This window comes from Strix aluco, chromosome 8, assembly GCF_031877795.1.
Source record: "Strix aluco isolate bStrAlu1 chromosome 8, bStrAlu1.hap1, whole genome shotgun sequence".
NCBI lineage: Eukaryota > Metazoa > Chordata > Aves > Strigiformes > Strigidae > Strix > Strix aluco.
In genome coordinates this window covers 32,512,172-32,536,917 of record NC_133938.1, presented here as the reverse complement: position 1 = coordinate 32,536,917, position 24,746 = coordinate 32,512,172, and the positions used below count along the sequence as shown (strand labels likewise).

Genomic DNA, 24,746 nt, shown 5'->3' with positions numbered 1-24,746 from the left:
CCTGTCAGTCCATTTCTCCAGCCTGTCAAGGCCCCTCTGCAAACTGGCTGAGGGTGCTCTCTGCTACATCATTCAGGTCATTAATGAAGAGGTTAAGCAATACTGGCCCAGAAGAACAGTGTATTTTGGGAGGTTCAGAGACAATTCAGTGCTCTGTAGAGCCATTTAGAGAAAGTTCAGAAGATTTTCTGAATATTTTGAGAGAGTTTTGTTGACAGCATATGAGAAATTTTTCAGTAGCTTGAAGTGGTTTAGAGCTGCTTAGAACAGTTTGTAGGAATTACAGATTGGTCTAGAAGGGTTTTAGAGCTGCTTAAAGCTCTTTAGAGGAATTTTAGGGCTGTGTAGAGGAGTTTAGAGTTGTACAGTAGAGATTTAGAGGCATTTTAGATGTATTTAGAGACACATTAGTGCTGCTTAGAGCAACATAGGGGAGCTTTAGATCAGTGTAGAGGTGCTCTGAGGTTTTTAGAAGAGGTTTAGGAGAAGTAAAGGAGTTTACAGTTTTTTAGAGTGCTTTATGGGAGTTTTGGCACACTTTACAGGATTTTAGAGCTGCTTACTGTTTATAAGGGGTTTAGAGGAGTTAGATCAATGTAGAGCAGTGTGGAGCTGCTTAGTGTTGTTCAGAGCAGTTTTAGAGGACTTCAGAGAAGTTTTAACGCTGTTTCTCTAAACAGGAGTTTCAGAACTGCAGAAAGGAGTTCTAGAGCTTGACGCTGAGGAAGGTTGTGGAGCAGCTCATCCTGAGTGCCATCACACAGCACGTACAGGACAACCAGGTGATCAGGCCCAGCCAGCGTGGGTCTGTGAAAGGCAGGTTATGCTTGACTAACCTGATCTCTTAGGACAATGTGTCCTGTTTAGAGAATGAGATAAAGGCTGTGGATGTTGATTACCTGGACTTTAGTAAAACCTTTGACAGTTTCCCACAGCATTCTCCTGGAGAAACTGGCTGCTTGTGGCTTGGATGGGTCTGCTCTTCACTGGGCTGGATGGCTGGGCCCAAAGAGGGATGGTGAATGGAGTTAAATCCAGTTGGCAGCTGGTCACAAGTGGTGTCCCCCAGTGCTCAGTACTGGGACCAGTTCCATTTAATACCTTTATCAATGATCTGGGCAAGGGGATCGAGTGCACCCTCAGTAAATTCACAGAGGACACCAAGCTGGGTGGAAGTGTTGATCTGCTCGGGGGTAGGGAGGGTCTGCAGAGGGATCTGTCCAGGCTGGAGGGATGGGCCAAGGCCAACTGGATGAGGCTCAACAAGGCTCAGTGCTGGGTCCTGCACTTGGGGCACAACGACCTCCTGCAACGCTGCAGGCTTGGGGAGGAGTGGCCGGAAAGCTGCCCAGCGGAAAAGGCCCTGGGGGTGTTGATTGACAGCTGGCTGAACATGAGCCAGCAGTGTGCCCAGGTGGGCAAGAAGGCCAATGGCATCCTGGCTTGTGTGGCCAGCAGGACTAGGGAAGTGGTTGTGCCCCTGTACTTGGCAGTGGTGAGGCCGCACCTCGATTACTGTGTTCAGTTTTGAGACCCTCACTACAAGAAAGACACTGAGTTGCTGGAGCACATCCAAAGAAAAGCAATGAAGCTGGTGGGGGGCCTAGAGCACAGGTCTGATGAGGAGCGGCTGAGGGAACTGGGGGGGTTTAGTCTGGAGAAGAGGAAGCTGAGGGGAGACCTTATGGCTCTCTACAACTACCTGAAAGGAGGTTGTAGCGAGGTGGGTGTTGGTCTCTTCTCCCAAGCCACAAGTGATACAACAAGAGGAAATGGCCTCGTTGCAGCAGGGGAGGTTTAGATTGGATATTAGGAAAAATTTTCTTCACCCAAAGGGTCAAGCACTGGAACAGGCTGCCGAGGGAAGTGGTGGAGTCACCATCCCTGGAGGTATTTAAAAGACATGTACATGTTGCATTTAGGGACATGGTTTAGTGGTGGACTTGGCAGTTCTAGGTTAACAGTTGGACTTGATGATCTTAAAGGTCTTTTCCAAGCTAAATGATTCTATGCTTCTGTGATTCTAGAGCAGTTGTGAGGAGTCTAAGGGGGATTAGAGATCTATTTGGAAGTATTTTGCTGCTGCTTAAAGCAGTGTGGAAGAATTTTAGATATTAGTGTTTAGAGGATCTTCAGAGAGGTAGAGTGGAGATTTTAGAGGTATTTATAGTTTCTCACCATTGTTTATAGCTGTTTAGAAGAGTTGTAGAGCTGTTTAGATAGGTTGCAGAGCAGTGTAGTGCATTTTGGAGGTATTTGGAGCTGTTTAAACAAGCCCAGACTGGTTTAGTGACACCCTTGAGTGTTTTAGAATTAGTTAAATGATTTTAAAAGGTGTAATTTAGGGTGTGTAATAATAGCTCTTTAAGAGCTCATCAGAGGTGTTTTGTAGCTGGTGGTATTTTAGAAGGGTTTAGAGCACCTCAGAGCATATTCAAGGAGTTTTAGAGGTCCTTAGAGGAGTTTAGGAGGCCCAAAGGAAATTCAGGGAACTTCAGATCAATACGGAGGAGTTCTAGATAAGATCAGATGAACCTGAAAGCTGTTTAGAGGAGATATAGAAAGATGTTGGTGCAGTTTAGAGGACCCTAGCACTCTTTAAAGGGATATTACAGCTCCTCAGAACTGCTTAGTGTGCTTTTGAGGAGTTTTGGAGGAATTCGGAGTTATTCTTTAGATCTTTAGAGCTGTTTACAGGAAGTTTAAAGGCATTTTAAAAGTGGTAATCAATTGTTAGAGATGTTTAGAGCCATTTAGTGGCAGCTTAAGAGCTGATTAGGAGAGTTTTAGAGTGGTTTAGAGACCACTTAGAGTTGTGTAAATTACATATGTTTTGAGGCAATTGCCTCATTGCAGCAGTACAGAGATCTTTACAGCTCTTAAGAGCTGATTAAAGGACTTTTACAGCAATTTAGAAGATGTATACAGTGGTTTAGAGCTGCCTAGAGGGGCTTAAAATCTTACAGTAGTTCAGAGACATTTTGAGAAATTTGAGGGTTGCCCCAGCCTCCCCAGTTCAGTGCTGGTTCAGGTTTGGGACTGTCTTCCCACACGTTTCAAAGCCGATCGCTGTTTCTGACTCCCCCCCACTGCCTCTGTCCCTCTCCCCCAGTCCTTGGGTGAGAGTTTCGTGTTTCAGGGCAGTCTTCACTTACCTTTGGAAAGAATGCAATTAAGAAACTGATGATAAAGATTCTAAGACTCTCTGATATTTACACAGGCTCTATGTAATTACCAGAAGGACTGTGCTTTAGCCAAAACTAATACACAAGTTATTCCACAGAGGTTTAAAGGACAGTGTCGGTCCTGTTCAGCAGTACTACATAATAGATTGGATAATTACTAACTCTCTTCATTCCTCCTACACTCATCTGCAAATGTATAGATACCTGCACATCCACATCCCCTTACACCCATGTCCCAAGTGCTAGCACACCACATGCAACCAGCAGTGCCAATGACATGCATGTGAGTTCAGAGTCTTAAGAATGAAAGAAAGAAGAAATTAGTTTATTGTTGCCGTTTTCCTCTCCTTTACACTGATTTCAAGTGCATGTTTAATGCCAAATACATCCTTCCAATGAAAAAAAACCCCCACAATCCAACATTTAGGAAGGCTTAAATGGCTGTGGGAATTTATATTCAGGAGAATCTGAATACATGAACTCACATTCAGGTTCCAAAATCTGCATTGTAAATTTTGGGCACGGCAGAAGAAGAGTTTAGGCTGCCTGCAGCTGCAGCATGCTGTGCAGTGACCGGAAAAGCTTCTTCCCACTTACCACTGAAATAAGCAGTGAAGTGTCACTGGTGCCAAAGCTCAGAGGATAATAAGGGCACCAGTGAAAACAACAACAAAAATCAGTTGCTATTTTTCCAAAACAACTATAGGAATAAAAATATGGTTTTATAGATTTAAGAAATTTTTTTATAAGGAAAAGAAATTAACATGAATGTCAACAGCTTATCTAATTAACTCCATAAGGTAATTTCAAATAGGGAAGTTATAAACACTTCTTTGTTGCCATGTGCCAGCTTAGTGGATTCAAACCCAAAGGCCCTGCAAGTGTCCTCCAGACTTTCCTGTTGTTGCTGTGTTAACACTTCCAACATTTTCTACACTGACTACAACTTACCAGCCCTGTCCTTTACTTCTGCTTTCCCCAGATCACACTTCGCTCTACCTATACACAATTTTGACATCTGGATTTCCCCATTTCTCAAGCTACCATGAGTGCAGTTCTGGTTGTGCATAATTAAACTATAGTTTTGCTTCTGTTTCTCTCTGCAATGGATCAATGTATCCAGATGTATTTCTCTTTCAAAGACAGACCCAAGTCTATTTTCAGAACATATATGAAGTACCCAAGCCTAAATGATGGCAGAAATTCAAAAAGACAACACCTGTGAAAGTGATGAGATTCTGTTAAATGCCATCTTGGCTGGCTGGTATTCAGAAGTACATCATCTGAGAAACTGATGTGATGTCGCTGTAAGTAGAGCATCTACCTCATTTTCTCTGCTCTAAATCTAAAGGTGCAAAAATTAAAAGAAATACTGACCTCTCAGTTTTTAAATTTGAATTTTAAACTGTTAAGTTGGATACCAATTGTACCTGGAAGCTTGCCAGCTTAACTCTTCTAGAATTGAGCATAGCTTGGAGGATTTTCCTAATTTAGGATTTTCTTAACCATCCTAACAGACATTCAGACTGGTGTGTCTGCTGCATAAAAGATGTTTAACATGCCAAGACGTTAATTTTTTAGATGTTAAAGACGCTTAAATGTTTAATCTCCCCATTAACAGTTCACTATGAGATACTAGAGTATATTCAAATGTAAGGCTTTAGAAATAGAAAGAACTGTCACGCTACACTGGATCCATTAGTGAGCTGAAGTGATAGCTGACAACCAAGACAGTTTGAGGGATTTTTGTATTAAAGTAAAACTCACCTCTGAACACAAACAACAGTGCCATCTGCTGCAGAACACAGCATTGGCTCCTCTTGAGAAAGAGAGACCAGGTTCTTCAAGAATCCATCTCTGGAGGCCTTTCTTGCATAATCTAAATAACAAAAATGCCCACCGAAACCCCACGTCCACTACCAAAATCCCCACTGTTAGAAGATGGGAGAAGTACTGATATGATCCATACTCACGCAACTAAGACCAGGAAGAAGCTTAGGAGACAAACCCTTAGCTAGGATAACTGGTCAGTTTGTGCTTAGGTGCTTAGCTGGTCAACAGGCCAGGAAGAGAACACTTTCCTACAGCCATGCATCACTAATGCTTGCGCGCTGACAAATACATTCACAATTAGACTGCAAGGGCTTTGCAATGGATTCCTCATTCTGCTTCACATTACCCAGTATGTACCACGGTGGTCCTCAACCCCTACTGCTCAAGAGCTATCACAATAGAGACACCCCTACCAAGAAGCTCACCATTTTTTTTGTTACCTCTTCATGTCTTTTTGGAGAAGGTAGAAAATATTATTCTTTTAGGAGAAAAGTTTCTTTAACATTTTTCTAAGATACTAGTCCTTATGCTCTGGGCCTGTTTCCATCATCTCTGGACATATTTTCAGGTCATTGAGACTCCATAGGGAAACCCTGGCCTCTCTAGGGCAATTTCCACATACCTGGGTCCTTTCCAGACTTTTGGGGCTGTTTCCATCATCTCAAAATAAGCCTTCAGCAGAGTCAGGAGCTTGACCCAGACCCTGGGCAGAGGAGCAGCTTGTCTAGCAGGTGAGATGCAAGAGGCCTTGAGCTGCCACTGTGGTTGCTAACTAGTTCTTTCTCTGTATGGCTTGAGAGCATTATTTGTGGTAGGGCTTGTTGGTGACTTCAAATACCGGATTTTCCTATTGGTAAGAAACAATCAGTAAATGCCTGTTCTCCTTAAGGCTGTTTTTTTGAGCCCTCTCCCTGACTAACATTCTCAGGTGATTTATGCCTGGCTCTCTCCTTCAGAGTTGTGTTTGCAAAGAAGGTGTTTTCTCTCCCACCTTAAACTATAGCTTAAGTCATTGTTAAATACCATTTTAAAAAGCAAAAATAGCACTACAATAGATTTGTGTCAAGGCTTTTTTCTATGAAACACTGTTACCTATGTGACCTTAATCCCATTTCCCTGAATGAGATGTTCTTATCTTGAAGGTAAAATTTCACTTTGTTTCATGTTCTTGTTTCTGAGAAGAATCTGTCAATAGCAGAATGTGGATGAATTTGTAGGGAAACATGAATTCACTTCCTCTCCTTCCAGCACTCAGAGAGGACCGTAAGTTTTCTGTGGATTTAGGTAAGTATTAAGCTAAAGCAGTTTACTGAAATAATTGCTTGTGGGGTTCAGCTGATAGCTAGATCCCTAAACAGATCCATATTAAAAATAACCCTTATTTTGGAAAGAAGCCAAGTGAATAAAGCAGTACATAAAGCTGAGAGGGCGTCCAGTCTCTCTGTGGGCTCTACGGACAGAAGACAGGAAGGTTTTCATGGCAGCTTGAAGGAAGGATTAATTTAGGATTAATTATCTGAACCCAGAATGATTCCAAAATATGACCTTCAGCAGAGAAATCCTGGAAAATGCCAAGTCAAGAGTGCTCTGGAGTGGTGTTGGATGTAGGAAGCTTTTTATTTGGTCAAGAGCAGTCAGTTCCATGCAATCTCTGATGAAGTGAGGAAGGAGTCACTCATTTAGCAAGATTTTAGGTAATGCTGTCATTGAGTTGGCTGTTCAAGGTAGCAGGGAGATGCAATAGTTTCGTGTGTCATTTGTAACAAATTAGCTGGAGTCAGGCAAAAAGCAGATGAACAAAATCCACATATGCATTTCCAGAACGCAAATGATTTTTGGCTGAAGGCCAATCCCATGGCAACAAATTGGTGTGCTGACATAAAATGTGTAAGTCAGAGCATAAGGTCTAAATACCATCTCATTAGAGTTATGGCAGAGATTTCATTTCTGCAGTTTGCAAGGGATAATATAGAACCTCCTTGGAACAGCACTATAGTACGTTCAATTGCTTCTTTAGAAGCAGTTGCTTCTTCATTTCCCTTGCTGGATGTGAGAATAAGATATAAAATGGGATTGGCTAGAAGGCTTTCTCTAGGAGATAAGAGGCTTCTTTTGGGACATGAATTTGCAGAAAACCACAATTCATCTAACAACATACAAAGACGCTTTTGCTGCCCTGGACTATTATTTACAGTAACTACAGTAACATCACATGCTCAACTTCTTTGTTGTGAAGTAAGGGCTTCTGCATCATCTGATAAGTGTGTGTTTGCAAGAGCAAATGCCATTTATATGTGAAGAGTCTCAGTTCTTTTAAATCCAAATCATTATCAAATGCAAGGTTAAGTGATGCTCTGACAGGCTTAGGCAGAAATGCAAAACTGCCTGGAGCCTTTGGGTTGAGACCACTTGTTAGAACATGCGAGTGGCCAGACTGGAGACACACGCATCCCTCTGTTCCTCACACACAATTTTTCCATATTACACTACAAATTTGTCAGTTACAAGAACATGCCTCAAAGTTATCATTAACCATACTGTAACAAGACATATTTTCCTGGGTGGGCTTCTCCAATCCTGACACAATTAGGCGAATGGAAAGGATTAATCTTTTTCATGCAAGCAGTCTGTGCTTGCTTCTAGGGATAAAGGCAGCTTAAAGCACACTTATATGAATTTGACAGCAGCTACTGTAATGTTGCCCCAGAGCAGACAGTAAGTATTTTTGCTATATAGCATGTTGCTGAAGTGCTAAGGCTTGGACAACAGGCCCAAGCCAGGGTTGACCTATAGATGAATCCTGTATATTTTATAAATGATAACCATTATGCTAGTAGGTATTGTGCTAGGCTATAACAAACCACCTATGCTGATGTAAAAAGTGCTAAAGTGTTGAAGTATTGAAGCCTGAACAACAGGCCCCAAGCCGAAGCTGCTAACTTAGTATGTAGTCATTAACTTAGTGTGTAAGCTCACTAGTGAAAGATGCAGCTTAGACAGAATATAATCAGTAGTGAGGATGAAATGCTGAGAGAATGTATCCAACTTTCCTTTCTCAGCCTTGTTCGAGGATGGGATGCAAGGATGTTGTTCAAGGCTGAGAACCCAAGTGTTCGGCCTTGTTAGAAACTCCCTTGGTTTCCCCTTGCCAAGCCCTCGCCAGGCTTTGGGTGGAATCCAACAGGACGATGAAACCAGATGTTTCCACTCAAAAAAAAGGTACAAGTTTTTCTGGCTTGGTGATTTTTGGTATATAAGGCTGGACCCGCTCACAGTGACTTTGGAAGCCTCACCTACGGGTGGAGGCACCGCGTAGCACTTCCCACTTGCCGGGACAGGCTCTCCAAATCCTCGCTGCAACCGGGGCTGCCCAGCGTCTGCGGGTCTGGATGTTGGTAACATATGCAAGTGGTGATGGATCTTTCTTAATCACTGTTCTCCCTCTCATGTAGTAATGGTTTGATGCATTACCGTGTATTTTCCTATTTGTTTGCTTTAAGTGCACTATTCTGCCTTTTCTTACTGCATGTTCTCTGTATTACTCTGTTACATTATTTAGTTATCACTAGTAAAATACTCCTACTCTTTTCAATCTGGTGTCCGAGTTTAATTGGTATCCTTAATCAGCAAAACAGTTGCTTAAGTCTTGTCTGGGCTTGCTACAGATACGGTCTAGAGAGGAGGAAAATGGTAATCACAAGTGATCATATCACAGGCCTGTCCTTACCCAATAGAAGCTGCTAGCCTGAAAAGCCATTACTTAAGTACAGGTTCATTATGGTGTTCTGTGCAGAAGTGCCTGATGAAAATAGTGAAGTTAAGCTACAAACTGCATGCTTTTAATTGCTTATGCCCTCATCTCTACTCCTTAAGGCAACAGTACAGAGAAACATTGCTTTGTCAGCTATTCTAGAAAATACCAGCCAAGTCCCAGACACATCTATATATATATGACATTAAACAGAGGTGTCATAGGTTACCTTTGAGACTTCATTACTGACAGTTTAATTAGTACATTTAGGGCTCCTCTGTGGGCAGCAACTCTTTGCATTAGAGGTATAGCATATGGTATTTTTACAGCCCATTTTTGCTTTTCCCCATGCGGTAGAGATAGCCAGGCAAACTAGCAGTATATGTACGCTGTTGAACTTCCCTGTCGTATGTTCTGCAAACTACTGGAACCTCAAGGTGCTAAAACAGTTCTTTCATGTCATTTTCCTGTGTAAAGGGCAAGGGGTACAGAATTAGTGTATTCAGGTTTTCCCTGGTGAGAGGGGGTACCACTGAGGCACCGGTGAGACTGTGTGTCCACTTCCATCAGAATCCCTTCCCCATCCCCCTAACTGCATACAGTTTGGGTATGTATACAGTTATGTACAGAATGCATGTCCTCATGCCTACCCTACTGTTTCTTCCAACTGTTGACATGTTCTCTCAATGTATATGTGAAAAACAAGAGTGTTGGAAAACAACCTCTCAGGAAAACACTGATGATTGTTCTCCAGCCTCAGGCTACTCCACCAGAAACAGTTAGCTCTTTGTCAGGGACATCAGCTGGACACATACAAACTGACTGGGGATTTGTTCTGGGCCTCTCTGCTTCAGAAACAAAGCGAGAATCCACAGTGGGCTTGTGTTTATCTACAGATTAATTGCCCCCCTTTGAAGGCAATACTTCTCTGTGCTCATGACTGGGGTAAATTTGTGGAGATTTGTCAAACTGTTGTGGCTGAGTATAGTTTTTCACATGGCCTTCTCTACTCTGGAAAAAATAATTACTATACACACCTGACAGGAACATTAGGGTGACAGAGTAAGCTAATAGCTAACCTTACACAAGCACGTGCCTTTGCATGCCTGTAGCTCCTGGGTGAAGACCCTGAAGTAGCACCTTCTGCTTCTCCAAATCATCCTGCTGATTTTCCTGTTTGACCCAAGCAGAACACAGGTAAAATAGAAAGTTTACACCGTAAAATAAAAGTCCAAAGCATGCAGAGGACTGCTTCTGCATTTCAGGCCTCAGCATGTCCTAATAGGCTCCATTAGTAAACCACTCTAGACCACTCCACTTCTGTGGCTTTAGAAAGCTTTGTGGCTTTAGAGATAAGTTAGCAAATGCTATTTGGCATCCTTCAGGAGTTTTTTTATTCCCCCTTTCAGAATCGGAGTGTATCAGACAGCATCCTGATGAAGTTCTCTGCAAGCAAAGGGTGTTTCCTGTTAGAAGTCACTTGCAGCTATTGATTTCAAACACTCCGGAGAGCTTAGCTGAATTTGGCTGCAGGGAGTTTGCACAAACCATGACAAACATGGGAGATGTTCACAGAACTCAAACTGTGAAGTTTAATCTGCCCTATTGTGCTGGCACCTAAATATGTCTAGAGTTGCAGCTGGTTAAATGAAGAGTCCAGCCTCACTTTGTGTATTATAAGCAGGACAGAATTTCACAATAGCTTTGTATAACCCCTTTGTGCAGATATCCAAGGGCTAAGGGGGCTGATTAGTCTCAAATACCGCTCAGAACAGACAGCCATTATAGAACACTGTCTGTCTTTCATAACATGCCAGCAGAAATCGCGTGAGGATGGCCTTAGCTTAGTTTGCAGCCAGATTTCCACCTACTGTTTTACCCCAGGGGTGAAAAGTTGTCATTCTGTACCATCACTGTCACGTTATCTGACTCAGGGTGGGGGACACATTATTTATGTGAAATTCTTTCTCCCAAGAGCACGAAACCTGCTGCTGACTGTGACATAAGTAGGCACAAAGCTGTGGAAACGAGGGGAAGTTACACAAGGGTGCAAAACTGTTTGTGGAGCCAGATCACACACTGGACCCAATGTTGCCTCGTGGGCAGTAGGTGGGGCTTTCAGCATTTGTGTGGGAGCTCCCCAGTGAGACCCGGAGGAGGACAAGGCTACAACCTTCTGGTTTTCATAACAGCATCTCCCTCCAGTAGGGCTGAGGCATGGGCGGAGTTTGAGGAAACTAAAATAAACACTGACACGCAGCATCTTGTGAGTATGTGTAGCCTCAGAAGGATAGATTACAAGAGCTAGAAGGATAAGGACAGCTCAAAACGTAAGTATGTCTACATTCTCTGCTTCCTTAATATAATTAGTGGCTTGTGGAATGGCATGTTCTGGCTACGCTTACTCGCAGCATCGGCGTAGCCTTTGAAGATGCCTGCGATTCCCTCTGTCCCTTTGGCCCATATGTTAACAGCCGCAGAAAAAGCCTACACACCCTACAGTAATATTTATATGAGTGGATGGAAATCTCAAAGCTAAGCCTTCCTGTAGATCTAAAAATTAATTCAACTGTAAATATTTGGAGGATTCCTCTGTTTGTCTTCCACTCCCAAAAGCATTGTTTTATGTAATTCAAAAACATTTTGTACACTCAGTCACCAACAGTACTGGCCACAAAGTTATAAAAGACAGAGCTGTGAGAGATCTAACCAGCAGTGAAAAGGTGTGTTGGGGAGGGGTTGGGACTGGCAAGTACATAGACAAGCCAGCTCCTACAGCAGCTACTACAACAGCATGTGTGGAAATAGAGGAACATCTACTTCTCTGCTTTCTAACTCACTCAGGAAGCACATGAAGAGGAGAAATGTGTTTTCTATCAAGTAGCAAGGAGAAACGGAAAGTGAAGTGATAGCAAAGCAGCAGCATCTTTGCCTTTGAAATGACAATGGATAAAATAAATTGTGGTAGGAAGTTTTAGTATAATTGCTCACATTTGCTTCTAATAAAATGATTGGATTCCTTGCTTTATTGTTATGCTTTGTTGATATGTAAGTACTATTGACAAAAAGCTGTCCAACGGGTGACCACTCATGCGGTAAAGCCTGCTGAAGCTGTTATATCTTCAGGCTGGGACGGGGAGGGGGACAGCACCTGCTTTTAACTGCTGGTGTCAGTCTCCTGCCCTGTGGTTCTCTGATCTTCCCTTGTTGTGTGTGCGGTGACAACTGCAGGAGCTGCTGCTAGAAAAAGCTCAACACATGAGTGCTCCGTGCACTACTCTGTAAGTGAAATCAGTGCTAGCATGTTTTTTTTTGGGGGGGGGGGGGTGGGTGATAAAAGCTTTTCAACCTCATAGATCCTAAAGAGAAAGCTCCTTGCAGCCACCTCTAAACCAGTGTACGGGAGGGCATTAATATTATTCAGCAGTAGTCTACATGTCGTAAGAAAATGGAAACAGGTAAGAAAATAGTCAGGTAGCACAAGGCAGTTCTTGATTTTGCAAAAATAGCCATTCACAAACATCACACTAAAGACAGAATACCTTCAAGACTTCACCAGTGGAAGCAGAACATGCTGTGAATTGCATCAGTGCACCTTTACTACTAAAAGCCCATGAAAAAAGTAGAGCCACCAGTGTCAGGGCTTCTTGTGTGGGCAGCTATGAACAGTTGAGGAGGCAGAGAAATTAAAAACAACTTGAGTTTGTTCGGTTACCCAAGAACATGCAATTAAGTTATACTCTGAGAATACAACTTACTATAATCTAAGAATCAAGATAATTGCTGAATTAACTACATGCTGTCTTTGCAACACGAAGTGCAAAGGGCATCGTAATATAATAGAAAGCAGTTTCTCAGGATGTAGGTTATGCACTATGATCTGCCTGGTTATGACAAAAATCAGAAATGAAGGCTCCTAAAATCTCAAGGCTTTTTTAACCACGTGTGATTATTTCAATAGTGATTTTGATTATTTTTGTTTGCCTTATTTTGGGACAGTGAGAGGAAGTTGAGTGTTTTCATGTTTTCAGCTTTTTCCTTCCGTGTGAAGGCTTCCTAGGAAAGTAGCTACATATTCATAAATACAGAAAATCTCACTTATCTACAGGACTCTGGGGCTAAAGACCTTAAAAAGGCATCAGCTATTATGACGTGCCCAATAAAGTGATGGGCAGTCAATACTAGAGTACCCATCACAACCAATATCTTTTCATCCAGGAGCAAAGTGGTTGAACTTCTCAAGTCCCTTTTACTTACAGATATCCACAAAACTGCCACTTGCTCAGCCTTCTGTTTGGCAGCCAGGAAATGCCCTCACTTCATGGAGAAGCAAAGGCAGCGTATCCTGAAAGATGAACTCTCCCACATCAGCCTAGAAGTAGTTTCTTGGTCCTGGTTCTCTGTTGGTTCCTTCCGGGCTAAAAGGATTTCAGCCCTTTTAGTTGAATCATTGGGGATAAGCAGTGGAATCCAGACCTTTCACAATTTCAGGGACAACTGAAACGTTAGGCAGAAAAGCCCTAGTGCTTTCTTCTGCCCCAGTTCTACTGTATTGATCGAAGAGAGGCCAATGAACTGTATCTGCCTTTCAGCTCTGGCAAGATGATCAAATCCTTCAAGCAAACGTTTCTGTCCCTGGATCTGCAGTCCCCTCGGTGGAGCTCAGCAGAGACAATGGTAACCGCGGAAGGCCCGGGGAGCAGAGCTCTGCTGTCAGGGCGCTGCAGAGCTAAGGTGGATTTGGGATTCTCATGAGCGTGGAGGAGCTGTGAAGTTCCCACAGCCACTGCTCACACCTGACTGAAAAGGGGGGAGAGGAACACCTGTTTATAAGCTCTGAGGAGCTCAGCCTAAGGCAGAACAGCATGGTTTTGCAAGGAAGGCACCAGTTTAACACAGGGGGTATGTCTAGAGTCTGCAGCAAAGAGGTTGCCCAGTGTCATCTCATTGCAACAATATTTTCATGCCAATTTGGAAAAAGTAGCTATTAATATGTCATCTTTCATGTTCATCTCATGGTTACTGTGACTTTTGCTGCCTTTCAGGCAAAGGATTATGAACTGCGTCAGTACGAGACGGCGAAGTGGGTCAGTACAGTCATTAGGGGAGAGACCCAGAAGGAGGCGATGCGCCAGGGCTTCTGGAAACTCTTCCGCTACATCCAAGGGAAGAATGACAAAGGTACAATGGGCTGGGTTTGAACTGCAAGAAGCACAAATGGGAGATGAAGCTGAATAGTATAAAACAGTAGATGAGCTGTGGGACACAGCAGGTTCCCTCTCCTGGTCTAACACCCTTGTGACCCCATCAGGCAATGATACCTGTGAGGGTGCTTTTAGGATAAGTCCGCATTGCTCTTTACAGCAGCATTCAGGCACTGTCTTTCCTCGCAGCTTAAACATTGTTTTTTTCCTTTCCTCTAGAAATGAAGATTGATATGACTGTGCCAGTGACGTGCCTGATAAAATCTGGCTGCGCTGACTTCAAGATCTCTTTCTTTGTGCCTTTTGAACACCAGGACTCGCCCCCGCAGCCCACCGACTCAGATGTGTTTCTGGAGGAGCGGAAGGCAGCAGCCATCTTCGTGCGGTAAGCAGCACCAGCACAGCTGACAGCGAAGGCAGCTACTGAAAGGGGTTCATCTCTTACGAGTCTGGACTCCTCTTTCTTACAGCTGATTTTTAACTGTGGATATATCCTGCTGTTCAGAGCCTTGATTGGCAAAATTTGGAAATCTTCCTTATGCTTGGGTATCTTACTAAGAACAAAGAGGAACGACCAAGTTTTGAAACACTCATTTTTCAATACTGCATTGAGGGGGTTTTATAGAAAGGCAGTCTACAGAATCCTCTTCCTCTGGACACATTCTGTGCTACAGGACATCTAAATCATGCTTCCAGCCCCCTTCATTTGTAGTCCTGAACTCCCACAAAACCTGCATGGCAGTTCTTTATTACAGGAAAAGCACCCAAAGCGACACATGCCCTCTCTCCATGTATTAAAGCCACAGGCAACAACCTGTATCAGCTAATGGTCTCAGAATTGCAAGCAACTTAAGTTTCTTTGTTTTTTGAATCCTAACTGTTAAAAATATTCTTGTCCTTGTTTCAGATGGGATAGAACTAATTATCATCTTAGTAGCTAGAATAGTGCTGTGTTTGATTCAGTACGGGACTTGGTGGGAGCATGTGGAGAATACACTGATGTTAGCTGTTGCTAAGAAATCTACTTTTGAACATCCTATGCTCTGCCAGTGAGGGGGTGCACAAGAAGCTGGGAGGGAGTGTGGCCAGGACAGCTGACTGGAAGTAGCCAAAGGGCTCTTCCATACCACAGGGCCTCATGCTCGGTATATGAACTGGGGAGGGTGTGTGGATTGCTGCTCTGGCATCGGTCAGGGGGTGGTGAGCAGTTGTATGTGCATCACTTGTCCATCTTTGGTTTTATTTATCTTTGTTATATTCCTTTGCACTACAATTATTGTATTTCATTACTACTATATTTTAGCTACTAAACTGTTCTTATCTAAACCCAAGAGTTACTTTTTTACAATTCTCTTCCCCCTCCCACTGGGAGGGGGGAGTGAGTGGCTGCATAGTGTAGTTGCTGACTGGAGTTAAACCACAGCCAGCAAAGCTGTATGTTCCCAAACAGCTAGTTTTGCAGTTTACCTAGTAACTACAAACTGCATCAGAAGCACTCAAACACTGCATGCTTTGCAAGCCTGAAGTATCCTTCTGTGAAAATAAAAAGCAGGGGCTTGAACTCTTAAAAAAATCCCTCCCTTTTCACTTCTACCAGGTCCTTCGGTGGATTTGCCTCCCCAGAGAAATACGCTGAGGAGGCTGAAGTCTTGGCCAGAATCTTAAGAAACAGAGGCCAACCATTTCATGAAGACTTCTTCTACACCGCAGGCTACGACAGTCCCTTCAAGCTCTTTAACAGGCACAATGAAGTGTGGTATTTTAAAAAGTAATATGGTAGGGGGAAATATTAAGAGACTACTAATCAGCTCTGGTTGAAAACAGACCTTATTAATGGCTTTTGCTTTAGTGCAGAAGAGATTTAATTCACACAGGGACACAAGATCATGTCTAATTCCTTTTCTCTAGGATGAAATACTATCCTGGCTAAAAAGATTTCAGCTCTTTCTACAAGTAACTTAAATTCAAGTAGATTGTACCAGCTGGAATGACAAACCTACTCCTCTTATTGCAAGGTTCTAGGGAGCACTAATAATCTGAAAAATATTCCTGCAGAACAGCTTGGATGTCTAGTTTTACTTCTCATTAGAAGTGCTACAGCAATAGCTCAAGTGTTATGGAGAATGAGTTCTTCATAGAGCTGACTCTTCCCATCCTGATATCACTCCTCAGACAACACAAAGGTGGGGGAAGTCAAATGAATTTTTCAGAGAAGAGAGTTTTGGGAAGCAACACTATCTTAGCAGGCCCTAGTGCCTCATAAGGAGTAATTTTTTTAAATAGCATTATCAAAATCCCCCTCCACTTAACTATTATTTTTTCTCATGGAGGCTGGATACTGCCTTGCTCCAGACTAATACATGACCAGGTTAGACTAGAGTCCAGTGGAGAAGGGTTAACAGCGTTCAAGCTGTACGCTTGTTCTGGGCACATCATCTGGACCTGAACATCCAATACCAAACTTACTACTGGTGGCCTGTAATATTAAGAGCAAATATGCAAGTAATGTTTAGCTCTCACCTACAAAACACTAATTACTGCTTCAGTTATTTACTTTTGTCCAAATCTTGGTACTGGTCAGGGTTGGCAGTTACACCCACCCTGATAGAAAGACCCTTCATCAGCCACAGCATTTGCTCATTCTGGTGAAATATAAAAACATCTGCTGACTTTGATTTCTGGTGAGATATAAAAGTATCTGTTGACTCAGGTAACTACAACATCTGTTGATTTTGGTCACAATGGGGTTGCACAACTGGCTATTGTTAGACCCACACTTCAGTGGAATGCTCAGACCCTCAGCCAGTGCAGACAAACATGACCAGATTTTGACCACAGATCAGATTTAACTAAAACGGGGTCCCACCGAAGGGCAAATCAAGTCTGTCCCCTTCAGAGCAGTGGATCTGCAGTCAGGGACTCTCCCCCTGGATCAGGACACTGCCTGAGGTAACTCCCTCAAGGTTGAGAGCCCTCACCTTGATTAGTGAGGGGAACATGGTTTTTTGTTAGTTCCTTTCTAGAACTTAAGTCAGCTGTGGGGTATTTGATTCCACTTGGCATCTGGAACTTGAGATTACTAATGTTGTAAGAGTATTAATTTTTAATTAGAATAAATTTCCTTTTAACTTATAACCTAAGTTAATGTTGTGAGTTCCTGCAACATTAGACTGGCATAGTAACCAGCACATTCTCCTTACCCTTTGTACCTTTTCCAGACAACATAAACCACTGACCAAGTCTGGGACGAGGAGTGGACCCAGCCACACCTAGACTTCTCTGAGGAGTTTAGAAAGGAAGGGGATCCTTTCTGAACCTCATGACTCAACAGGAGGGTCTCCCTGACAGTTTTGTCTGACCACACCCTCTAGTTCAGTAGACTGAACTTTGCCATCAAATCTTGTTAACCACTGTCACATTTACTATCAAACTTTAAGTCACCAACACTTTCACAAATCCATATTAAAAATCACTTTTGCTAATAACCTGTGATTCTTTAAGTGATATAAATCACTCATCCACAACATCAGGTCAACTGCAGCCTAGGACTGCAGTCAGTCTGACACAATATGACACCTAAATTGAGACACACGTGGAACTGGCATTTAAACTAGTTTAGCCTCTGCTCTAAGTCAAGCATTTGACACTTTTATAGAGTAGCCTAGAGCTGTTTTACAGCAAGCTGTTCAAGTCAAGAAGCAGTTCACAACAACAGGTAGAGTTTACAAGCATTTATTGGTTCCCATCAGTATCACGCAAACATTACCAGTGTGGTAAAAAAACCCTGGCTTTTTTAGCACTGTTCACGCAAGTGTAACCCATTATTCTGCAGTCTTCCACCTATTAAAGACAGACATAAGAACCATTGTAAGGCACCAAACCAGCACAAGAAGCTTGCTGGGAACAACTCAGACCTTAGATTTTCATCTCTGTTCAGAGAGAGAGTTCAAGGCTAAGGTTATCATCATTTGTTCCAGCAAATAAATTTCGCTATTACTGCGGTTACACTCACCTTCTCAGTTCTTCATACAGTAGTTTCAAAGTTGCCTCCTCACCTAAAGCAAGAAAACACAATTAACACATGCAGCAGCACAACTGCTGAAAGCTCCACAGCAGCTTTGTAACCTCAGAGAAAAGTGGAACGGAAATTTATTATCACAGTAATTCATTTGGCAGAATCAAATTTCATCAGTGGCTACAAATATTCCCAGATGTTTTTAACAGAATTCATCTCTGTGTGGTCTTACCCAAGAAGGTTGCAGACAGCACAGTCCTTTCCTGAGAAAGAGAGAAGTTGTTTCAGAATAGACATCACTACATGCAAGTTTATCTATGAAATTCTATTCCCCAAGCTAATTTTGCCTACAAAAGCTGGTAACTGACAAGAACTTCAACTTGCAACACCCCAATAGGATATACAAAGCTTACAAATCCTAGCTGAATTGGAAATAGAGCATTACTAATACTGGAAAGTACAAAGCTACTGCTTGCTTTGTGTTACTGTCTATCCCCAACAGGAAGTTGTAGTCAATGAGTTTTGCTACCTAAACCAAGTCCCATAGAAATCATTTTGAAAACCTATCTTTAAAAGTGAGAACCAGTCTGTTTGAGGAGTACAGCAATCACCCAGAACTTGATCCTAAATTTGTGTACAGCCAACATAACCAAGATTAGCAAAAATTACTGAGTAGTGACAACCTTACCACAGAGGATTGGGTTTTGTCTTTTCTTAAAATAAAACTTTTTAACTGTGCATTCTGCTGTACTACGTTATCAACACTGTATTGCCTAAGTGGTCTCCACCGATTTAGCTCCTTTATTATTTCCACTGTGTGAAGACATCCAGCAAAAAACCCCCCAGTTTTTAGTCGCTGAAGCCACATCTTCAGTTCATACAAACAGAACTCTACAGAGAGTTTGTATAACCTTTATGTAAAGTTTACCATTGACTACAGTTCAGGAATTGTCAGGGTGTCTGCTCAGAAAGAGCCCTTTCTTTTCAAGTCAAATTTAGAACTACATACAAGTGCCCTCTTGCTTCAAGCACATCATGTTTATTCCCATAGTAGCCAAAGATGGGAAAATCAGAATACAATAAAGGGAAGACAAATCAGATCTATTATAAGACTAATTCTAGGCACCACTATCTAGGCATTTAGCACAAAGACAATATTCCAGTAATTATTAAACTCCATGTACTCTACACTTACCTCAGACATAAGTTAGTCTTGTTTCTCACACAAACTCCCCATAATCTTCACTCTGTAACAGTGAAATTTTATTAACACACTCTCCTTGGCAGTGCTTCAGAAGTTAGTTTGAATGTGAGTACTGTTTCAGTGCAAGAGTCCTCCTCAGCTTCTTTCAGAGAGATTCCCATTGCTTAGAATTAATCATCACAAACAGTACATGCTTAGAGACACTTCATGCTTTGTTACTTTTGTTTCTCCTTAGAGGACCTAACCTCAGCATTGCAGACCTTACGCCCAACCACATCTTCATTCACATCACATGAAAGTTCTAACCTAGCCTTCGAGACAACTGATTTACCATGTTACTTCAACTACTGAAGATCAGTGTTACTCCCTGCAAAAGCCCACTACTTAATTTAACCAGCAAAAAGTTCAAATAGCAAATAATTTTACTGGCTTTGGTCAGCACAAGCTCTGCACTGCTAGGTTACCACACATGCTTTCTGAGAGACTAGATACTCAGGTAGTCCATAGCAGTTACGTATTTCAGCTGGTCCATTCTATTTTTCAGTTACAGAAAGCAGTTCACATTTTAGAGTCATACATCTATCACACAGTTCTGACCACAATACAAGGATGTATTTGCTGGCAACTTACTTCTGGTGGTAGCGCTAACCAACTGTACCATTCCACAGCTGTACTGCACCTGGAACAAAGCAAAGTATCAGGACAGCACACAAGCAAGGACACAAGGATGAAATCCGGCCAGGTGCCTGAAGTCAGATAGAGCTAATTGCAGACCTCCATGATTGAAGTCAAGGTAGTCCCATCTCATCACACAGGCAGCTCACTGTGTCAGTCACCAGACAGCTATCTGCTTTAGGCTAAGGCTGCTATGGGGAAGAGGGCAAATACACAAGGAGCACCATCAGAGCAACTTCACGAGCTCACAGGCACACAGTGTGGTTTAGCACAAACCAGCCTGTCAAAACTGGGCATTATCCAGCAGTTCTTCCCTCAAGCATCCTCCTGTTTTGGCTAAGATGCAAGCAGCAAACACTGGCCACCTGCACCCTCCCCCCCCCCCCCAGCTTACACACAGTTAGAACACCTCGTCATTTTTTTTTAGCTGATACTTGCAAAGATTTGAGGCATATTTTTAAGCTAATACTTGCACAGCTAAAACAAGTACTTACATTGCAAGGAGAAACACTTTGGAAGCCTGCAAAGGAAAAGCTGCTATTAGGTAGGGTCTAGCAGAAAGTTTTAGCATAAGAACAGTTGCAGTGAAATACTGTATCAGCGTTTAGTCAAGTTTTATCCTCATTGGGATCAGAGACCTGATTCAACATCATTTACAGTAGACTGCAACACTCTCATCCCCTTCCACGAGGGGGGCCTAAAGCCCCCTCCCAGCACCCTCAAGATGGCAATTCAACCCCAGACTGCTGGAATTGCACACAGGAGCAAACCTCTAAACTGCAGAGTTCAGTCACATGAACTTTGTGTAAACATCTAAGTTGGCCTAAATTGGGAAAAGCATTTTCAGATGCTAAATTTATAGTATTGTTGCATTCACCATTTAGTCTCAACAGGCACATTCTAGAACTCTTTGTAACACTGCTGGCCTGGTTTTGGCTGGGATGGAGGCAATTTTTCTTCTCTGTAGCTAGAATAGTGCTGTTTTAGATTCAGTATGGGATTTGGTGTAAGAGTATTGATAATACACTGATGGCTTTACTTGTTGACAAGAAATCAAGGACTTTTCAACTTCCTATGTCCTGCTAGTGCACAGGGGCACATGAAGCTAAGAGGGAGCATGGCTAGAGTAACGGACCCAAACTGGCCAATAAAATATTCCACATTATACATCATGCTCAGCAGAGGAGGGTTGGCCAGGAAGCAGGTTCTTTTCCAGGATTATCCCTCCTGAGATCACAAGCCAGAATAGGCTGGGCATCAGTCAGCAGGTGGTGAGCAATCACACTGTGCATCACTCATTTGTATATTCTATTATCATTGTTTTATTTTATTTCATTTCAATTGTTTTAATACAGACTCAATCTATGAGTCTGCTTACCTTTACTCTTCCAATTCTCTCCCCATCTCCCAGGGGAGGGTGGCAGGCAGCTGTACGATATTTGGCTGCCAGTCAGCTTTAAACCACAACCACCACAAAACAATACCTTAATGCTTTTACTATGAAGCATAAGGGATCTGCAGGAACACTCAGGGTATTAGTCTCTTTGCTTCAGATTTTCCAGAAACAAAATGGATTTGCAGACCCTCTTATGTCCAAAAACAAACTCCCAAGCTCAACTGCAGCACAGCCAAATGTTTTTCAATTACCTTCAGTTAGGAAGGCCTCATCTCCACCAACATCATCAACAGGTGAAACAGCTTCTCCCACACTGGAGACACAGGTATCCTCTATTCAAGGCAGCCTGCAAAGCAACAATACAATTATAAAACTTGAAACACTAACACCAGATTTTGTGTTACTGCCAAGATTTTTTGATATAGCAAATTTGTTCTGCTGTATTTATGCTCAATTTCACAAGCACAGCCTACTCCCCATCCTTCTATTCATCCTACTACATTTTTAACGTTTAGCCTATTTACTGATCTTTTGAGACAAATTTTCAAAACACATTCAGGGAGCAAAAGTGGTGTTTCACCCTCAGGTTTACATAGGAATTGTGCAACAGCCTAAGGTACAGGAGGCTGCATCAGATAGGAGCGAAAGACAGTAACAGCGTGATCACCATGGGTCATCTGCTGAACTATGCTGTCATCACACACAGCCTTTTCACACATCAGGGAGATAAATTAGTTTTTGCAGAGGCAGGCAATACAATATTTACCTTGCAAAGCTTATAGCTTCATCTCCCAGTGCCTGCAACAAAAGATAGGAAAAAAAAATCAGATTCCCTCAGCCTACATGGCCAAGCCTACACCTCCTAGCAAAGAGGTCACAAGAGCCGTATACATCAGATAGGAGCGAAAGACAAAACTGTTCGTCACAGGATGTTCTGCTGAACTATGCCATCATCACTGTATCTGCTTTGGAGTAACAGCACCAAGCAACCGCCTCTTGTGACAGCGTTGAGAAACTGAAATTCCCCAAATAAAAGAAATACTCAAAAGTACTGGAATATTAGCAACTATCAACTGTTTCTGCATATTAGTAGAAATTCACCCAAAGTACTTCCCTCCTATTTTACACATCCCACCCTTTCCACTGCAGTGTTTGAACACCTCCATGAAGAAACCCCTACACAGACCACACATTGCTCACCAGGTGATGTTTCTTCTGCAGGTCTTCCAAGGGCACAATTCAAATCCTGGAAGAAAAAAAGCTTATGAACAGCATATTCAGAAGTCAAAACCTCAAAGGGAATTCTAAGTTGCTGTGCCTCAGAGGAAGGTTATGGTGGTATAAGTGCTCATCATTTTGTTGGTCAAGAGTAGCAAATAACTGTCATCATTGTGGCACCAGAAGGAAAACTTTGCTCTGGGAATAATTGATGTTATTAGAACAAAAGATACTGTCTAGACAAGCTAAGCACCACTTTATGTTGAATTTTCAAGTATTTTTTACCTTGTAAAGTAGCATCAAGTCTCCGTATTTGGTGGCAGACCTGGAAGAGATACAAGTTTCAGACACTTGTAGAACTAGGTGGAGTACCTCTGGCAGTGACACTAAACACAGAAAAAAGCCTCAGCACCGAGTTTTCAGAAATCACTTCTGTCCACTACTCTTTACTGAAACCATCACAGGCTCTCTGATTTTGTTAACATCAATCTGATAGTTACAGGTTTTTTGAAACATGCGTCAGGCACCTTCCTCCAAACAACAAATTATTTGTTGCTGTGGATGGTGAAACAGCAGTAATGAAGGAAAAAAGGCATCTAGTGTACTGTTGTAGTCTGGTTACAGGATGACGAGTGGTTCATAAACAACAGGAGCCTCACATCTACTTTCCAGTACAAAGAAGGAGGTGACTTCCCCCAGTAGAAGAGTGAGGACTCCCTGAAGAGACACTTACAAATGCTGGTTCTGCAATTTCCCGAGATACACGAGTATTTCAGACTAGTTGCAGTAAGTGTACCTACACATTATTTTTCAGTTTAAACTCCGTATTTCAGAAGCAATACCCACCTGTTTTGAAGCCACAAGAGGGAAGAGTATAGTTGATGCATTTTTCACTGAAAACAAGAAAGTATTCGTTAGTTTTTCTTCTTCTAAGAATGATGTTCACACATACTTTTGAAAAATGCAAATAAAATTCAAAAGAATACTCTGAGCCTTAAAGCTCTCCCCCGATGCAGTCTATGCTATGCTTCAGCTCCTTGAAGAGACAAAGCCACAAAAATAATTGCTAGCCCCTATTCTTCAGCAGAACAGAACCGGTAAACTTCCTGAAATTTTCTACAGCTTCAATTCTAGTGTATGAGCACCAGGTCAGTCCTGCAGCCATTAACCATCGTTTGGCTGCTCAGAAAGGACCCGCTGGTGTTTCAGCCATACCAGACACCACTACACACTACTCCATCCGTGCCCAGCTCAGATATGTTGGTATTCATCACCCTCTCAGATGTCCCTACCAACATAGTTCTCATCATGTGCAGGCACATGGCAGTCCACATGAGCTAGCATACTGCTTTGTTAACACGGGGCTTTTAATTGTAACACTTGCTAAGGAGCCGCATTTATCAATAAGCTCTTCTGCAGGGGACAACCTCCACGTTCCCCACCACGGAAAGGCTCTCCCCAGCCTGGCATCTGTTTTCAAGCATTAATTTAAAAAAAGGAGCAGGCAACCCTTAATCCTACCACACTACTACGACGTTTTGCACAACACTTCCCATTCATCCGTCAAAGGCACCTCCTTAAAGCCTAGCGCAGAGTTAAAAAACGAGAGAAACCTAACATTTATTTCTGCTCAAGGCGCACACCACCTTCCAGGAGCATCTCCCATGGGAAAAGGACTCCTAGGCGAGACCCCGCAAGGCAAAGCGCGCCTCACTTCTCACCGGGCACCCCCAAGCTATCACCCCAACAAAACTGAGCCCAGGCCCCAGGCCGCACTCACACCCCACAGCGCCGCGGGCTGACGGGCCTCAAGGGCTGAGCCTCCAAAGGCCCGCCACCTCCGATGGGCCTGCGCTGGGCGGCCCTTCTCAGGGCCCCCCCTCTTCCACACAACGCCCTGGCGGGGTCTCGCCTAGCACCCCCCCGCCCAAGGCCGCCACGAGGCGGAGGCCCCTCAGCAGGCCTCAGCGGCCTAGGCCGCAGACCGGGCCTCGGCGACCCCATCCACCTTCATCCTCCCCGCCAGCGCCCATCCAGGGCCAATCCTGCCCCTGCAGCGCCTCCACACCGCCCGCCACAGGCGCACACCGGGCGGGAAAAATGCCCCCCCAACTCCATCGCCAACTCACCAGCAGGGCCGCACCGGACATCCCCTACCCGCCGGTCCCGGAGCCCGAAAAGGCCGGTGGAGGGCCTGCGCGCGCCTTATATAGCGCCGGCGCCGGTCACGTGATCGCGGCGCGGTGGGCGGCGCCCGGCCCCCCC

General features: G+C 43.3%; 2 protein-coding genes, 1 long non-coding RNA gene and 7 other non-coding genes across 12 annotated transcripts in view; 1 reads left to right on the top strand and 9 right to left on the bottom strand.

Annotated features, from left to right (window-relative positions):
- Positions 1-12,428, bottom strand: part of NPL (N-acetylneuraminate pyruvate lyase) — a 28,520-nt gene extending 16,092 nt beyond the window's left edge. Inside the window, exons 1-2 of one of the 2 annotated variants that reach the window (XM_074833083.1) lie at positions 12,312-12,428; positions 5,641-5,865 (exon numbers count right to left, since the gene is read on the bottom strand). In XM_074833083.1, the coding sequence (XP_074689184.1) occupies positions 5,641-5,678 (38 nt within the window). In that variant the 5' untranslated portion in view covers positions 5,679-5,865; positions 12,312-12,428. Of the gene's footprint in view, positions 1-5,640; positions 5,866-9,848; positions 9,943-12,311 lie in introns of those variants that run through there. The other variant, XM_074833087.1, reaches the window with a different exon arrangement.
- Positions 10,846-17,108, top strand: HEBP2 (heme binding protein 2). 2 transcript variants are annotated; one of them, XM_074833089.1, is made up of 5 exons: positions 10,846-11,103; positions 13,362-13,446; positions 13,815-13,950; positions 14,193-14,358; positions 15,571-17,108. In XM_074833089.1, exons 2-5 carry the CDS (start codon positions 13,372-13,374, stop codon positions 15,743-15,745), a joined length of 552 nt encoding a protein of 183 aa, XP_074689190.1. In that variant the 5' UTR covers positions 10,846-11,103; positions 13,362-13,371; the 3' UTR covers positions 15,746-17,108. The 2 variants fall into 2 exon arrangements, with proteins under 2 accessions (XP_074689190.1, XP_074689189.1); XM_074833088.1 differs by having other exon boundaries at positions 10,853-11,099.
- A 581-nt stretch (positions 17,109-17,689) lies between these two features.
- On the bottom strand, positions 17,690-24,699 carry LOC141926736 (uncharacterized). The gene is made up of 12 exons (XR_012624195.1): positions 24,611-24,699; positions 23,328-23,374; positions 22,767-22,806; positions 22,464-22,509; positions 22,030-22,061; positions 21,515-21,609; positions 20,362-20,387; positions 19,823-19,871; positions 19,184-19,235; positions 18,221-18,251; positions 17,986-18,028; positions 17,690-17,813 (listed from the first exon to the last, which is right to left on the bottom strand). It is a non-coding gene; the product is annotated as an uncharacterized LOC141926736 (long non-coding RNA).
- Positions 18,096-18,170, bottom strand: LOC141926855 (small nucleolar RNA SNORD47). Its single transcript, XR_012624232.1, has one exon. It is a non-coding gene; the product is annotated as a small nucleolar RNA SNORD47 (small nucleolar RNA).
- Positions 19,303-19,381, bottom strand: LOC141926848 (small nucleolar RNA SNORD79). Its single transcript, XR_012624225.1, has one exon. It is a non-coding gene; the product is annotated as a small nucleolar RNA SNORD79 (small nucleolar RNA).
- Positions 21,887-21,972, bottom strand: LOC141926859 (small nucleolar RNA snR60/Z15/Z230/Z193/J17). Its single transcript, XR_012624236.1, has one exon. It is a non-coding gene; the product is annotated as a small nucleolar RNA snR60/Z15/Z230/Z193/J17 (small nucleolar RNA).
- On the bottom strand, positions 22,148-22,228 carry LOC141926858 (small nucleolar RNA snR60/Z15/Z230/Z193/J17). Its single transcript, XR_012624235.1, has one exon. It is a non-coding gene; the product is annotated as a small nucleolar RNA snR60/Z15/Z230/Z193/J17 (small nucleolar RNA).
- LOC141926847 (small nucleolar RNA SNORD24) lies at positions 22,579-22,660 on the bottom strand. Its single transcript, XR_012624224.1, has one exon. It is a non-coding gene; the product is annotated as a small nucleolar RNA SNORD24 (small nucleolar RNA).
- On the bottom strand, positions 22,883-22,948 carry LOC141926863 (small nucleolar RNA SNORD75). Its single transcript, XR_012624239.1, has one exon. It is a non-coding gene; the product is annotated as a small nucleolar RNA SNORD75 (small nucleolar RNA).
- Positions 23,724-23,801, bottom strand: LOC141926857 (small nucleolar RNA SNORD74). Its single transcript, XR_012624234.1, has one exon. It is a non-coding gene; the product is annotated as a small nucleolar RNA SNORD74 (small nucleolar RNA).
- Positions 24,700-24,746: the final 47 nt, after the last annotated feature.